The sequence below is a fragment of the Myxine glutinosa genome, chromosome 2, assembly GCF_964187855.1.
Source record: "Myxine glutinosa chromosome 2, kmMyxGlut1.1, whole genome shotgun sequence".
Lineage (NCBI taxonomy): Eukaryota > Metazoa > Chordata > Myxini > Myxiniformes > Myxinidae > Myxine > Myxine glutinosa.
Genome location: NC_136262.1, coordinates 212,242,521 through 212,258,263, shown reverse-complemented (window position 1 = coordinate 212,258,263; position 15,743 = coordinate 212,242,521). Strand labels below are relative to the sequence as shown.

The 15,743-nt window shown below is 43.0% G+C and overlaps 1 protein-coding gene across 6 annotated transcripts in view; it reads right to left on the bottom strand.

Moving 5' to 3' along the window:
- Positions 1 to 2,100: 2,100 nt before the first annotated feature.
- The window catches only part of STRA6 (signaling receptor and transporter of retinol STRA6), a 78,136-nt gene continuing 64,493 nt past the window's right edge, over positions 2,101 to 15,743 (bottom strand). For all 6 annotated transcript variants that reach the window (XM_078772212.1, XM_078772213.1, XM_068106341.2 and 3 more), the window contains 5 exons: positions 14,059 to 14,176; positions 11,386 to 11,487; positions 9,734 to 9,897; positions 6,483 to 6,626; positions 2,101 to 2,863 (listed from right to left, as the gene is read on the bottom strand). In XM_078772212.1, the coding sequence (XP_078628338.1) occupies positions 2,676 to 2,863; positions 6,483 to 6,626; positions 9,734 to 9,897; positions 11,386 to 11,487; positions 14,059 to 14,176 (716 nt within the window). In that variant the 3' untranslated portion in view covers positions 2,101 to 2,675. The remainder of the gene's footprint in view (positions 2,864 to 6,482; positions 6,627 to 9,733; positions 9,898 to 11,385; positions 11,488 to 14,058; positions 14,177 to 15,743) is intronic.

Sequence of the window (15,743 nt, the reverse complement as noted above, 5' to 3'; positions counted from 1 at the left end):
CAAAATATGTCATTAACACAAGATAGGTGTACCCCTGGGTATACCCATTCTGTATGGATGGGTATATTAAGGGGTACACCTATCAAGGGTTCAGCAAGTTATGTCTAAGAGGTAATTTGTGACAGCGATGAGTTTATTCCGTCCTAAAAGCCCAAAGTAAGGAACATACTCGGGGAGGTTTCCACAGATATGAGCCAAAGCGGATGGACTTGCACAACCATGTGGAAGGGCTGTGGACATACAATGCAGCTCAGGGCCTTCGACTGAGAGAATCCATTGAGTCTTAGGCCCCTGAACACCACCGCCTCCCGGAGAGCAAAGGCGACCAGCCCAAAGTGGGGATCCACATTCCATTGCACTGAGTATGAATGTCATGACACCATCATAACAGCGAAGGAATGATGACTATACAGGAGATATGTGGAGAAATAGAAACATTTTGTTTGGTTAACATGTTGGGCTGGCAGGATGGCCTACAGGTAGGCACACTTGCCTCTAAGCTGTCTAGCCTGGGATCTAAGCGATAAACCTGACCCAGATATAAACTGTCATCCCGGTGTTCCAAAGGCAAGGTGATGATTCATCAATACGTGTGCCGTCCCTCGGATAAACGTTAAACTGGGCGTCTCGTCTGCCGGCACTTGTTGATGGACATTAAAGATTCCACGGTTACTGTTGCGAAGAGCATGTGAGCAATCACCGACACCACCATTGACAAAACCATTCCAAAAAATACTACCCGATCTCAAGGCAAAAGTGGCAACGTTCAAAGGGGTCGCCCTGCCCCCTCGCTGGATATGTCATGGTCGTGTAGTAGTAAAATGTTGTTAAAGAGCTGTCGAAAATTTCGTTGAAATTGCTCTTTGAAAAATACTCTTAACTTATTGACTTTTGGTGAAGCTGCAGACACTGTGATCACTTTTTATACGGTATGATCTAAAGGTGGATGGTGTGTTTAAACATGAGATCAGGTTATCGTCAGGTTAAACGAGGTCAGTCAGGAACGTATCCTTCGAAGCACGGCAGGTGAGTTTTCTGATTTGACACCTCTGAGCACCTGAGCGGTAAGTTTCCCTGTGGAACAAGTAAATTATTGTTACGTCACAAACTGACGATAAGTTTTAAAACATGTGCAAAGCTAGAACGACACTCGGTAGAGAGCATACCTCTGCCAGGCTGAACAGTTTACCTTTTGTATCCCAATGATAGGCCGGATCTGGATTCGGACCTGAACCTAAATCGAGTCGGCTTGTGCTTGTCACCAAACTAACGCATCCACCAAGTTTTAGCTGAATCCATCCACAACTTTTTTTAGATATCGTACTATATATTGTTTTTATCCCCATCATTCAATGATGAAGAATCACTAACATCTTATCAAATAAACCATGGATCCGGATCCGAATCTTCACCAAAATGTAATCCAAAATTTTGTCCCCTCTCATAATGTCTCCCAGATTTTGTCAGAATTCCTCCATAACCTTTTCAGATATCCTGCCCACAGACAGAAAAACAGAAAAACAGACAGGGGTGAAAGCATAACCTCCATCCACCTTTGGGGAAGGAGGTAACAAGAAAGATGTCGTGCAGAGCACGATACCTGCAAAATCCCTCAAACAAATTTGACCTTAAAAATAATTAGTTCTTGAATTCAGTGACTTGATATACAAAAGCTGTTCGAATTTTAAGTCAATTGGATGAAAATTGAGGATTTTTGAAATTCCACCTAAATTGTTGACCTTTGGCCTATGTTGACCTCAAAAATAATTAGTGGTTAAATTAATTGTCCTGATATGCAAATCTTCTTCAAATTTAAAGTCAATCAGGTGAAAATTGAGGATTTTAGAAATTTGACCAAAGAGTTGACCTTTGGCCGATGTTGACCTTTGGCCTATGTTGACCTTTGGCCTATGTTGACCTTTGACATCGAAATCAATAGGTTTCTTGCTTATGACCAACTCTACCCTTTGGTGAGGTTTTGTGAAGAACGGTTTAAAATTGTGACCTCTTGGTGATTGACATACAGACAGACAGACAGACAGACAGACAGAATAACCGACCAGACCAACCAATATACTGGCGAATCTTCGAGTACGCAAGTAATAAACAATCAAGTTTATTTATTATTGCTGTAAATTATATTATAGCATACACAAACAATTATTACAATCGGACCAGTTCATTGGACAAAGGAATACACAAGAAGTTTATTATTTTCAGCTCCTTTATCTGTATATATTTATGAATGAAGGTCTATATGAAGTTTCAAAAAGCAGGTGATTGCAGGAGTACAAAAGAATAAACGTTTAACAAAAGAAGTGTTAGAAGCGAAACTACAAAGGAATATCTTATCAAATAAAGAATGGAATTAAATCAGTTTTTTTTTTTTTTAAACAGAAGCATATCAAAATAGTTTGTGAACAACACACGCCAAATTCGAACAATATAATACAGACATTTTCAAAAGTAACAGGAAGTTTGTGAACTGTCCAAAAAGGTATACCTGCAGATTCTTACTTTGTGGCCTAATGAGGACTTCACTAAGGCCTACAGAGACCTTACATGGCCTTAATCGAATTGGCAGGACCACAATATTTTTTTTTGCACTCAAACATTCTCAATTGCTCACACCGAACCACACTCACTGGTACAGAGCCCAACACAACGAAACGATGCTAGGGAATCTCGCTGTTTAACTTCAGTACAACGCCCGGCTGTTGCTCGGTGGTAGCTCCATGATCCTGCGGGTCTAGGGCATGTTTACGAAAGGCAGCGATGTTCGGATTCTTGAGCAGGGTGTATGCCAACAGCCAGCGGGTTCGTACACGCTCACTGCTCCCTTTGCCGGGCATGAGTTGGAGTCCTACACAAAGCAAAACACCAAAAGTCGATGGACATGCAAACCGCACACAAAGGTTTGTAGCGGGATAAACGTATAGTGATGGCGATTTAATATTCCGACAGAGTAGTGCAGAGCTTCTGCAATTACACGTGAACTGTCTAGTCAGGATTTGATGCACGACCCGACTTTAAACTGTCGGATTGCAGGTGCTTCACAGACAGGGAATTGCATCGCAAAATGTGCCGTCCATCTGATGGACGTCGAACTGCGTTTCTGTGTGCAATGGACATCAACGTCAAACATCCAACGGTGTCTTTCACCCTAAGTAGGCAACCTATCCCTGGCACCGTGACAAAATTACAAATGCCTGTCCAAATTGATTTCATTCGAAAGTCAGTCCTGGCCAGCCAGTTCGTGAAAGACGTGGGTCAAAAACTTTCCCCAGCTGATCTCGCAAGAAGGTGGGGATCATTTAGGTAGTAGTAGTAATGGTTGTGCTAGTAGTAGTAGTAGTGGTGGTAGTAGTGGTGGTAGTAGTAGTGGTAGTAGTGGTGGTAGTAGTCGAGGTGTTAGTAGTAGTGGTGGTAGTAGTGGTGGTAGTAATGGTGGCAGTGATAGTGGTAGTAGTGGTAGTGGTTGTCTTGGTAGTGGTGGTAGTGGTAGTGGTAGTCGTAGTGGTAGTGGTAGTAGTAGTCGTACTAGTAGTGGTAGCGGTGGTAGTAGTAGTAGTAGTAGTAGTAATTGTGGTAGTGGTAGTGGTAGTAGTCGTGGTGATAGTAGTAGTGGTGGTGGTAGTAGTAGTAGTGGTAGTGGTAGTAGTAGTAGTAGTCGTACTAGTAGTGGTAGTGGTGGTAGTAGTAGTAGTAGTACTACTACTAGTGGTAGCGGTGGTAGTAGTATTAGTAGTAGTAGTAGTGGTAGTAGTAGTAGTAGTAGTAGCGGTAGTAGTAGTAGTAGTAGTAGTAGTAGTAGTTTTAGTACTAGTAGTGGTAGCGTTGGTAGTAGTATTAGTAGTAGTAGTAGTAGTAGTAATAGTAGTGTTAGAGGTGGTAGTAGTAGTAGTAGTAGTAGTAGTAGTAGTAGTAGTAGTAGTAGTAGTAGTAGTAGTAGTAGAAAAATTAAGAACAAAAAATGTCAGTAGAACGATTGTTCTTTCATACACAGCACACATGATGTGGCTGCAAGGAGCATCGTTATACCTGGGAGCGCAGCTGTGCCCTCTGTAGGTTAGAGCAGGAATTTGGAATTTGGCCGGGATGCCGGCGATAACTCGCCTCCTCTTCACCCAGGATACACTGGTACCTTTAACGTTGATCAAATAATGGTGGCAGACAGGACGCCCAGGTTAACGTCCATCCGAGGGACGGCACACACATTGATGAATCTGAGGGTCAGAAAGAAGAAATTAAAAGCTGAGAGAAAAAAGGATGAAATGTGAAGCAGGTAGACATAACACAAACATGTCTAATGCAACGCGTAAATAATATTACGTCATTGGATGACTGATACAACATCTAAAATAAATTTAATGTGATGTTGTAATTGGACAATGACTTGCAGTATGGCTCACTTCTGTTTTCTCTATGTAGCTATCTGTCTGTATGTCTGTATATCTATCTATCTACCTGTATCTACCTATTTGTTTTTCTGTTTTTTTTTTTTTTTGCTAATACCTTGGGAAGTGCTTTAGCCTGAATTGGCATATTTGTAAGAACAGCAGAGCAGATAATACGAGAGCACAACCGACTCGAGATTTTGTAAATATGACAAAGGCTCAGAAGGTCCACTTAGGCCAGAGGGTGGCCTTCATCGACGTCTCACATAGGCCATGTGTGCCAGAACCTTAAATGTCCTGCTGACAAAGGTCTGCAAAATAACACGAGATCCTGGAAATTGTTCTCATCATCCCCATCGACAAACTGTTCGTTGATGACTTGAAAAATTCTCGAACACACATTCTGGCCATTTTTGCTAAAGGTCGTTTCGTGCCTCTGGGCCACCATCGCTTCGACGTTACATACATATGCACAGCACACACCATTGATCGTGGTGCAAATCACACGGCTCAATGCCCGGACAGTTGTCAGGGCAATCTGACCCAAGCATACGCCCAAAGTGGAAAATTAATACGGTGATGTAATTGGCTGGTCAAATGAACCATGGGTGGGCACAGTATGGAGTTCAATGGTTCTCAGCTACCTTTAACTCCAATTGCCTTTTTATGCAGGTATCGACGCCCACTCAGGAGCAGAACAGGGGGTAATGGATCAACAAAGAAAATGAGGCTGTTCAGACCAGGGTCGTAGCAGCTGTAGTAAAGGTCAGTACAGTACTGGAAATGGGAGAGACCATGAGGTGATGGTGGTCAGCAGATTTTAAATCCTGGAGAGAAGAGCTCAAGACACTGGACTTGGGAAAGACTGGTCCAAAGGTGAAAAAGAGGGGTTTGAAAGGTGAGAATTGAGTTTATACTTCGGGAGAGTACCTAGAAATGGGTTTCTGGGAGATCATGTGCGACCTGGAGGAGCAAGGGCAGGAGCTGGATGGAGCAGGGAGAGTGCAGGAGTAAGACCAGAATTGAGATGGTTTTTAAAACACTAAGGCCACCAGCCTGATTACAGTGAGCAAGAATTGAAACCGAAGACTCTGCTTCTTGGGATTCCAATGAGACGGAAGGTCTTAGATCCCAGAGGTTTGGGAGGAGGAACAGCACGATGGGAAGTGGTAGCACCAGTTCAAAGTGGGGAGTTTTATCCCATGCTTTCAGGTCACTTATGCACAATTACTTCTAACTTCCCATCAACCCCTTCCCTCACATTTTATAACCTCATCATTTGAAATGTATTTCCGATTCATTCCCGTCTTACTTATAACTTTACTTTACTTTACAGTTTCATGTATTGGTATCTGTAACCCCTCTACATCTCATTGGAGCTAATAGTTGCATTTTCTACCCCGAAATATTCTCCGCACTCCCTCCCATTTTCTCACTTTCCTACACAATAAAATTAATTGTACTTCCGCACTCCATTTCTTTCCAACATATTTTTTAAATCATTACAGACTCATGAAAGGGGGAAAAAAAATAATTCCTGAGGTCTTTGAAGAGTGCATTGCAAAAAGTGAGGATTTACAAATGTGCAAGCAGGTGCAGTTTTTATAGAACAACAAAAAGATCATGACCCACATCTTTGGCCAGAGGGGATCACTTTGTGAGGTGCGTGTACCCGGTGTTAATACATTTTCCAAGAAGGCTACATGACGCATGAGATGAGAAATTGTAGTTCTACCTGAAAAAAAAATGGCTAATAACAATGGAAGATGCATCAAGCTTTCTATTTCTTCTCTCAACCACTGGCTTACGATCTTTGGAACATGCATACACAAGTGGTTAAAGGGAAGGAGAGATTCGTTGAAAGAATGAACAATTTAATCACAATGGGGCTTGTTTGTGACACGTACATGTGTTCTTAGCACGTAGGCTCATGGTGTGGTGTGGGTTAATTATTGAAGCCGCATGAATGATTCATTTCTCATAGCCCAGTGAAAGGCAGAAACAACTGAAGGCCCATGTTGCCAGGGTATGCCTACATCTCCTGACAGAAAGCACAGCTCTCCATGCTTTTGTTTGAGACAATACCTTCTTCCATGATCTTGCACTCGGGTTGGGCTTTAGACCGGATGTGGTGCTGCATGTGGCACAGAAGAACCCGACAAAAACATCGCACCACGGGATGCCACTCCAAGGCCTCCAGCTGCAGGAACTGGATGTAGGAACGATGACCTTGTAAAGTAGAAGACAAACAAGATTACAAAGTTATCTTTATGTAAACCAGTCGACTCCTTTCTATCCTTTAGACATTTAGACCTTCACACCTTTCAGACCTTTTAATGCCATGTAGACCCCTTTGACCTTTAGACACTTTTTATACATCTTAGGACCCTTTATGTCCCTTCAGACAATTCCGACACTTTAGACCTTTGTTTACACCCTTTAGACCCTTTTGACCTTTTAAGACCTTTTAGATAATTTAGACCTTTTCAGACCTTTACACATTTACAACTACATCATTTAGACCTTTCATTTGCAATCAATGACCTTTCATTTAGTACATCCTTCCATTTATGCCCTAACACCATTTAGTACCCCAAAGTTTTAGTGACGTCATGAAGGACACAAACAACAGGCATGAAGAACGAATGCAACATGTTAAACAAAGTGGTGTAAAATATGCTGCATCAACGGTGGTAATCTTCCAAAAACTTTTCACTACAACATTTAAAATCTTTATTTTATTTCAAATGAATTATATACTTGAACACGGGAGAACACAAATCGCCCCATTGGGATTTTAAAAAACTTTCCATTTAGCAGTACTTGGACAAAATATTATGGCATTTTACGTCATCAAGACAAATCAAATGTTCCACTCGCAGACCCTTTACATTTCCTTTTTTCTCAAGAATGTGCTGGGTAAGGTGCTCTATGAACTCTCCAATTGACTCTGTTAGCAATCTACAGACTTGGCATTTAATATGGAATATTTTTTTTCTTGACTTGGGTTTACTTTCTTAACTCAGTATATCAATCTGGTGAGTTTCTTTTACACTTTGGTGATTTATTTGTTAAAAGAACCATGCCACTGATTGTCTGTCGCAGCAAGAAGTCAACAACAGGATTATATCACAGGTGGCGTGGCAAAATGTACGGACAGGTGCATTTGATGATTGGCTTCACAGTCGGGTATACAAGGGTTGTTGCGTTCTGTACTAGTGGAAAACAACTGCTGCACGTCTCCAAAAGTTATTGCCGCTTCCTCTGGAGATGGTCCGTCAACTCGACAATGCTGTTTGTCATGGAGTGGTGGCTTTACGAAATTACGGCGTGAAACAGCGTGCTATTGCTCGGCAGTATGGCATCACTCAAGGTCAGGTGTCAAAGATCTTGAAACGAAATGCTCAGAGGGGTGTCCCTACTCCAATACCGAGGCCAGGACGTCCCCGCAGAACCACAAGGAGGGATGATCGCCAGCTGCACCGGTTAGTCCGCAATGGCCGTACCAAGTCAGCTAATCGGCTTAGGGCTGAGTGGCAGCAACTGACAAATGTGCCTGTATCCAGAAGGCTAGTCAACCAACGACTGGTTCAAGCAGGCTATCGTGCCAGGAGTCCCCTAAGAAAGCCACGCGTGACCAGACAACACCGCCAGCGCCGATTGCAGTGGGCCAGAGATCACCGTCAATGGCAGCCAGGACACTGGAATTACGTGATCTTGTGACGAGTCTAGATTTCTGGTCTATCGTCAAGATGGCCGCGTCTGAGTGCGCAGACAAGTGCATGAAGCCTACAACAAAGATTGTATAGTGCCAAGAGTCCAAGCTGGAGGTGGTGGGGTGACCGTTTGGGCTGCTTTTCATGCAGGGGGCAAAACTGACCTGGTTGTTCTGAATGGAAACCTGAACCAGTTCAAGTACAGGGCCATTCTTGAAGAAACATTGCTTCCATTTGTTCGTGCAGCCTTTCGAGTAAACTTTGTCTTCCAAGATGACAATGGGCGGCCTCATCGTGCTCGCATGATCCAACACTTTCTTGCTGACCGTGGTGTAGAGCATATGGAGTGGCCTGCCATGTCCCCGGATATGAATCCGATCGAGAACTTGTGGGCAGAATTAACGCGTCAAATCGACCACTTGGACCAGCAGCCGACCTCTGTGCATGAATTGCAGCAGGCTATTGTCACTGCATGGCAAGCGATTCCTGTCCAAACCTTGGCAAATCTCGTGAACAGCATGCCTCAGCGTGAACGTGCTCTCCTGAATGCTCGTGGGGGATACACGAAGTACTGAACTGTAATTTTACTGTCCGTAATCCCAGTCGTAATTAACTTTTGTTTTTGTTTAAAAATTTTTTGGCTAATGTGCAAAATAAAGAGATACTTCTGGAAAACGTACAGAAGTTTAACACAACTGTCCATGAATTGAGTTCGATATCAGTTTACATCACTTTCAAGGATCAATTTATTTGTTTCGAAATGTCAAATGTGGTTTTTGTTTCTTTTAAAGGTCACATTAACAAAATCTAGAATAATTTCAACATAATTCCAATGAACTTTTGGTTCTAAGACATCTTGAAAAGTAAGTTCACCCCCACAAAAAAAATAATCCATATTAAATGCCAAGTCTGTATATATATATATAAACGTGAGTTGTCTGTGTGTGTCCGCGTTTTATTCAGAGATGGCGGAACGGATCTTCATCAAACTTTCAGAAGTTCATCAGTGAGTGCCTGGGAGTGTTTTAGGCAAAAACAAAAAGGAAAAAAGTTCGTTTGTTTGGAGTTTAAAAAAAAGAAAAAAAAGATCGATTGTGCCGAAGCCTTTTTAAATTAATGACAGTTATATGCAAGTACACATTCACATAAATAAATACAAAACAATTACCAGACATTTGAATACAAATAAATCAAACAATTCCGGAAGTGTACGAATTTGTTAGTACGGCTTCTTCTTCTTCTTCCTAATCGGCATCACACTTAACTCAGAAACGTGACCCACATTCACTCAGAAACGTGAGCCACTCCCCTTCCTCTCCTGCCTCCCCCCTCTCCTCCCCTTCAAGATATAAATTCTCTGTAAAAGAGCTTCCACTTCTGACTGCTCCTCTTCCCCCCCCCTCCCCTCCTCCTCTTCCGCCCCCCTCCCTTCACCCTCCAAACCCCATTCCCTCCCCCTCCTCCTCCTTCCCCCCTCCCCTCCCTCCTTCAGACTCCCCCGCCCGGCAACGCCGGGTACCTCCGCTAGTCTAATATAAGAAACAACTCAGAAAGTAGCTTGCCACAAACCATCCCAAATTGCAACAGCTCGCCAGGAGTTGAGGTCCATCAGCACCGTACCGGGATCATGGAGTGCCACGTGGGTGTTGAGGAGTGTGACATCCAGCCTCGCGATGTGCAGAATGTTATACAGGGCCGAAACACAAATCCGACCGATGCACACCACAAACCCCACCATCACGTTGTAACAGAAGAACAAATATGTAGTGATGAAGAACAAGCGTCTGGAAGAAAACCGAGCCGGATTAGGAATGAGATTGACTTTTTTTAACGATCGCAGTGTTCATTCCTGCAAATCATGCAACAAAAACTTTGCCAAGCAAGTGGAAAAGAACGGAAGGAGTCATAATCCTCGTTAAGGGAGACTTCTAGTGAAACAGTAATGATCTCCACGTCATAAAAAGTTCAAAGTTCTTCATTGGGTGTCCTGTTCGATTTCACAACCACCTTCTTGTTCCACGTACTCTCATGATTCTCATTCTCGTGCAAAAATGGAAAGGAAAACAATCTTTCTTTCAGTTAAATTTTGGGTTACCTGCGTTATCACAATTGGCAAATTATATGATGGTTTTGTTATGCTTACCCATAGTAGCTGAAAATGGGCGTTCGCATAGGCTGAGCTATCTATGAGGGACGTTTGAAGTAGACAGGACTTTTATACATTGGAAAGGAGGCAATTGCAAGGGGATCTAATCTAAATGTTTAAGATAGTGAAGTGTTACCAGCATAGGTGCGTTGGAGTGTTTCATCAGAGTGGACGGTGTTGGACCAGGGGCCATAGCATGAAGGTAAAGAAGATGAGAGTTAGGACAGTTTGAAGGTATGGGTCTTTCAGTCGGAGACTGGTTAATGCATGGAATTGTCTCTCCCGAAAAGGGAGTGACAGCAGAGGGGGTGGATACTTTTAGATGGGATTTAGATAGGTACCTGGATGCATTGGAATTAGAGGTGTGTATGGGGATATTGGCTTGTGTGCATATTAGGTAGCTGGTGTGTGCATGGGTGATACTGAAGTTTGTGCGGTGTAGACATGATGGGCCGAATGGCCTTCTTCTATGCCAAAGTTCCTTGTGCACATGTGACATGCGTACACCTGGGAATGGGAATTTGTTTATCGTGCAGGAGCTGCTGCAAAGGCAACAACCGCATTCTGAGATAGCAAGTGGTTTATGCTGGTGTCAAATAATGCAAGAGAAGATTGGACCATTCACTACTAGCAGTATAAGGCAGGTATTTGTACAGGATGTGCCAGCGATAACTCGCCTGCTCTTCATCAAACGACACCATCGCATCTTGTCCATCTGAAGGGCAGTGTACTTTGTGGTGCAACACCCTGGGGCTGTGAAGCACCAATCCGAGTTTATAGTCTTTCTGGAACCCAGACGAGACACTTCTAAGGTCGCTGTGCTATCTCTCCATCATTCTGTCAGACATCATATCATATGTTATTGGTAAGTTAACACCACGGAGTTTATCACTGGGTTACGGGAATGTATCAGTAATTGTAACATTTTGTCAGGCCATGGACTTGGAGGTCTCTCTGAGGTGACGTCACATGAAGGTAATGACATCATTCGTTACGTGCAAGTTATAAGCAACATGCAAATAATATTGTGCGATCACTTTGAAGTGAGCTCAGTATGAAGAACCAATAACATGAAACAGAGTATTGTGAATTACAGGTGGTGGGGCCTCTTATGGCAGGTACTGACAAGTTGTCGAGGTGCAGACCACTCCCATGACTCCGCAAGAAGACGAAGTGAGCCATGCCGTGCTGTAGAATTGCCAAGAACAATAAAACGAACAGAATGACCCTGCAAGGAAGAACAAAGAAATGTGCTCAGTCTGGTGCAACAATGTACTCAGCACAACACACACAAATGGATGAAATGAACACAATGTTGATCGAGGTTCGCTAACCACCGTGGGATGCAAAGAGAAGCTGACATTACCGCCACCAACTCTGTTTTGCCCCCTCCGAAGAAGGGTTGAAGTGTTCATGCATGAAACTGCAGCTTCTTCTCCTTCCCATGGCGGTTAGCATACCTCAACAAATGGGTATCTTTTGTTCTATCTACCAATGGAGATCGATACTAGCCTTCACCAACAAGACTAGTTCTTCATTGCACAGCACCACAACACACTGCTTACTCCTACAAGGCCTCAGTTTCACTGAATTCCACACACATGAAGCACAAAGTGTGGTTAAGCAATTGGGTCACTCAGTCTGTCTGCAGACATCAGTCTATGATTAAGGAACTACTTAATTTCAATTTAATTTTATATATTGAAAATTCGAACATGAATCAGAACACAGACCTGCCGTTTAACAGTACTTTGACTCTGGATTTTGTGACTTGTACAGCGCGTCGTCCCAAGTGTGAATGCGCCCAGAGGAGTAAGTTACAGTAAAGTCTGTGTTATCCGGCACCAATGGGGCTTTGCCCATGCCGGTTATCTAAATGTTACATAGAATGATACAAAACAGCAGCTTATTAAACTTTGCCTGTAAAAAATAAACTAAATAATAACATCATTACTGTACAGTATAAAGAATGAATTATGCAAAGCAATAATGTACCTATATTGTAAAATATACACTGGTCTTTCGAAGTTGATGGACCATCTGAAGTGTCATCCACTTTCTCAGACTCATCGGGCTCATCATCTTGTCGAACTCCAGAGGCTTTCTTGAACCATTTCCTGATGTCGGACTGCTGCATTGTCTCTTGCCTCTTCCTCATGAAATGTCCTTTTATAAGGTTCAGTTGCTTCACTTCCTGAGTGCTGTAAACTTTCTGCCTTTCAGCAAACTTCACAAGTGTGTCAAGACCTTTAACAGGGGTGTGCTCCACTACCAATCAGCTTACTCTCGCTTGCCAAGCCAGCCGTTCCTGATAAACCGTTTCGTTGGAGTGCTTGATTGAGTGCTTAAGCCATTTTGGCGAGTGCTCTATAATCTGATTGGTAATGTTAAGTTAAGTTAAGCCCAAGTGATATGTTAAGTTGAAAAGTCTTCTCCTGAGTCGTCTTCCTGTTGTTCAACTTACTTCTGTGTATTAACAACACCGTCGATGATTTCGGAGTCAGTCATAGCACGGTCCACTTCACACCACTCTTCCATTTTGGCTACGGCCAACTTTGAAGTGGATTATCGTCACTTGCTTGCGTCACCATACTGGACAATTATTGCATCGTGATCTGCAGACTTTTGTTCTCCTGAGATATCAAGCTGCCGTATCCCATGTCATAGCTTGAAACAGCCCAGCTGGCCATCAGAAAAGGCACCATAACCAACACCAACAGCAGGGGGTGAGGGCCATCTTGCCCCCATCTTCCCTGTTGCCCTAGCTAACTGTGCCTAGAATAGTGAATTATGTAATGACATGTTTTGTGCAGCCATCACATGTTTGTGAATGTGCAAATCATAATTGCTGCTTTATGTTGCAATGTTCCATCAAATGGCCTCTGGAACAAACTCCCTCACTCTCTTCCATCCCACTCATCCCTCCAGGTCTTTAAAACAGCTGTTCACCACCATCTCTTATCTTCCCCCATCCAAACCCTTGATCTTTTCTAACCCCGATAATTCACCCCAGATACACTTTTTTGAAATACCAACTTCTTTCCTGGAAGCCCTTGCAATGTTCATTTTTTTTTTTTTTTTTACCTCTCCCACTTCCCACCCCCATTCCCATGCCTCCTCCCCCCAAGCCCTCTACCTCCCACAGATCTCCCGATGTCCCTGCTCTCAAATGTTGTACTTGTGTGCTTCCCCCTCTCTCCCCATCTTGTCTCCCGCTCCCTTTATTTCGTCTTGTGTCCGTTTTTTTTTTTTGTTTTTTTTTGTATACTGAATCGAGGCTCGTGAAAGAGCTGACATTTACTTCACAAACAAATCAACCAGACAAACAAAATACATAAAAAGAGGGAGCGGAAGACAAGAGAATGGGAAGCACACAAACACTTGAGAGCACACAACATTTAAGAGCAGGGAGATTTGTGGGAGGGAGAGGGCTTGGGGGGAGGAGGCGTGGGAAGGGGGGGGGGGGGTGTTTTGTCATTAATGTTAGCTCTTACACGAGCCTCGAACTTGTATGCAAAATAAATAAATAAATAAAAACAAAAACAAAAAAAAACACCCCACTGTGGTGGAACTATTTGAGAGGTGTATGGATGAGCCATTAGTGGTCCAATTGCTTTGCTGTGAGATGTATTTTTAGTCTAACCACATGGTTTGTGATAAATCGGCATTGTTATCCACAACAGCCATTTCATAAACCGGATTTGCTGTTGGGTCATACAAACGGTTTGCATGCATTCGCTGACTAGACTGTTGGTGAAGACCGGGAGGTGTACACCAGGGTAAGCGGTAACCGTGTTACCAGTGGTTCTTGATGACTTCCAGGGCCAGGGCGGTGAGGCCGTGCATTGGGGGCACGATGAGTGTGAAGGACAAAATCACGGCGCAATAGAAGAAGATGATTGTCTTCAAGATAAATGCTGCAACACACATTGCTCCTTGTAGACATGGAAGGCAATTTAGATTAATGTACCTTGTGCTATCCTTAATACTTTTGTTACTTCAGATGAGACAATAATGACTAATTTAGGAATTATTATTGGAGATGATAATTTACCGACAAAACCTTTGTCTCATAATCTTACTATAATTCACCAAATGTCCGTCTGTCTGTCTGTCCGTCCGTCCGTTCGAAGGTACCACAAAAACGGCTCAACCGATCGCAACGAAATTTTGGGTGGGTAATCCTGGGACCCCCTGGAGTAAAATAGGCCATACCAGTATTGTTTTTTCCAATTTCAGCTTTGGTCTCCAGCATTTTCAGGTTTAGACTCCCGCCTAACGTTATTTCCCCACACCTCTGGATACGTTTCTTTTTCTTTCGACCTTACTGGTTGTGACGTGAAACGCAATCGGTGGATAACTCATGACACCCAGGAACATATCGTGCTTGCCGACTCCGTTCACATCACTTCGGGGTACACTTGAAATTTTACCTCTGGGTACACAGACACTATATCTTAAGCATTATTCATATCCACGAAACGCCTCCACATTACCTCAGCGTAATTCAAACCGTGAACACAGTGAATATTGGGGAGTCCATTGATCGTGTCCAAGGGATGACACTATATCGTAAGCCTTATTCACATCATATCATATTCATTATAACAGAGCAAACGTATATGGTTATGTCATTATGTCGTTATGTATGTTTGTTTATATGCGACGTAAACGTCTTCTTCTTCTTCTTCAAAAAAAAAATTTACACCCTCTTAATTAACCCTATTAATTACTTTTAGACTGCTGAGACCCCTCAGACCTTTCATCACCCTTTAATTACCCCAAGACCCTTAAGACCACCAAGACCCCTGAAGACCCAAAATACCCTTAAAGACCCTGAAGACCCCGAAGACCCAAAACACCCCAAAGACCCAAAACACCCCAAAGACACAAAACACCCCGAAGACACAAAACACCCCGAAGACCCAAAACACCACGAAGACCCAAAACACCCCAAAGACCCAAAATACCCCAAATACCAAAAAGACCCGGAAGGCCCAAAATACCCCGAATACCCAAAAGACCCAGAAGACCCAAAACACTCAGAAGACCACAAAGACCCTTAAAGACCCTGAAGACCCAAAATACCCTTAAAGGCCCAGAGGATCCAAAAGACCATAAAGACCCAAAATGGCCCTAAAGACCCAAACTAGTTTCATACGCTAGTTTCATACAATGGGTCTTGGTATTGACCAAGACTCCAGAAGGGTATTTTGGGTGTTTTGGGTCTTCAGGGGTCTTGGTGGTCTGAAGGGTCTTGGGGAAATTAAAGGGTCGTCAAAGATCTGAGGGGCCTCCGCAGTCTTAACGTAATTAAGAAGGTTAATTAAGAGGATGTTCATTTTATTTGAAAAAGAAGAAGATGTTTTCGTCGCATATAAACAAAGCGACATAACGACATAACCATATACGTTTGCTCTATTATAATAAGATATGTATTATAAATCATAGAAATGGTATACCTAATCCACTGTGACACTGCTA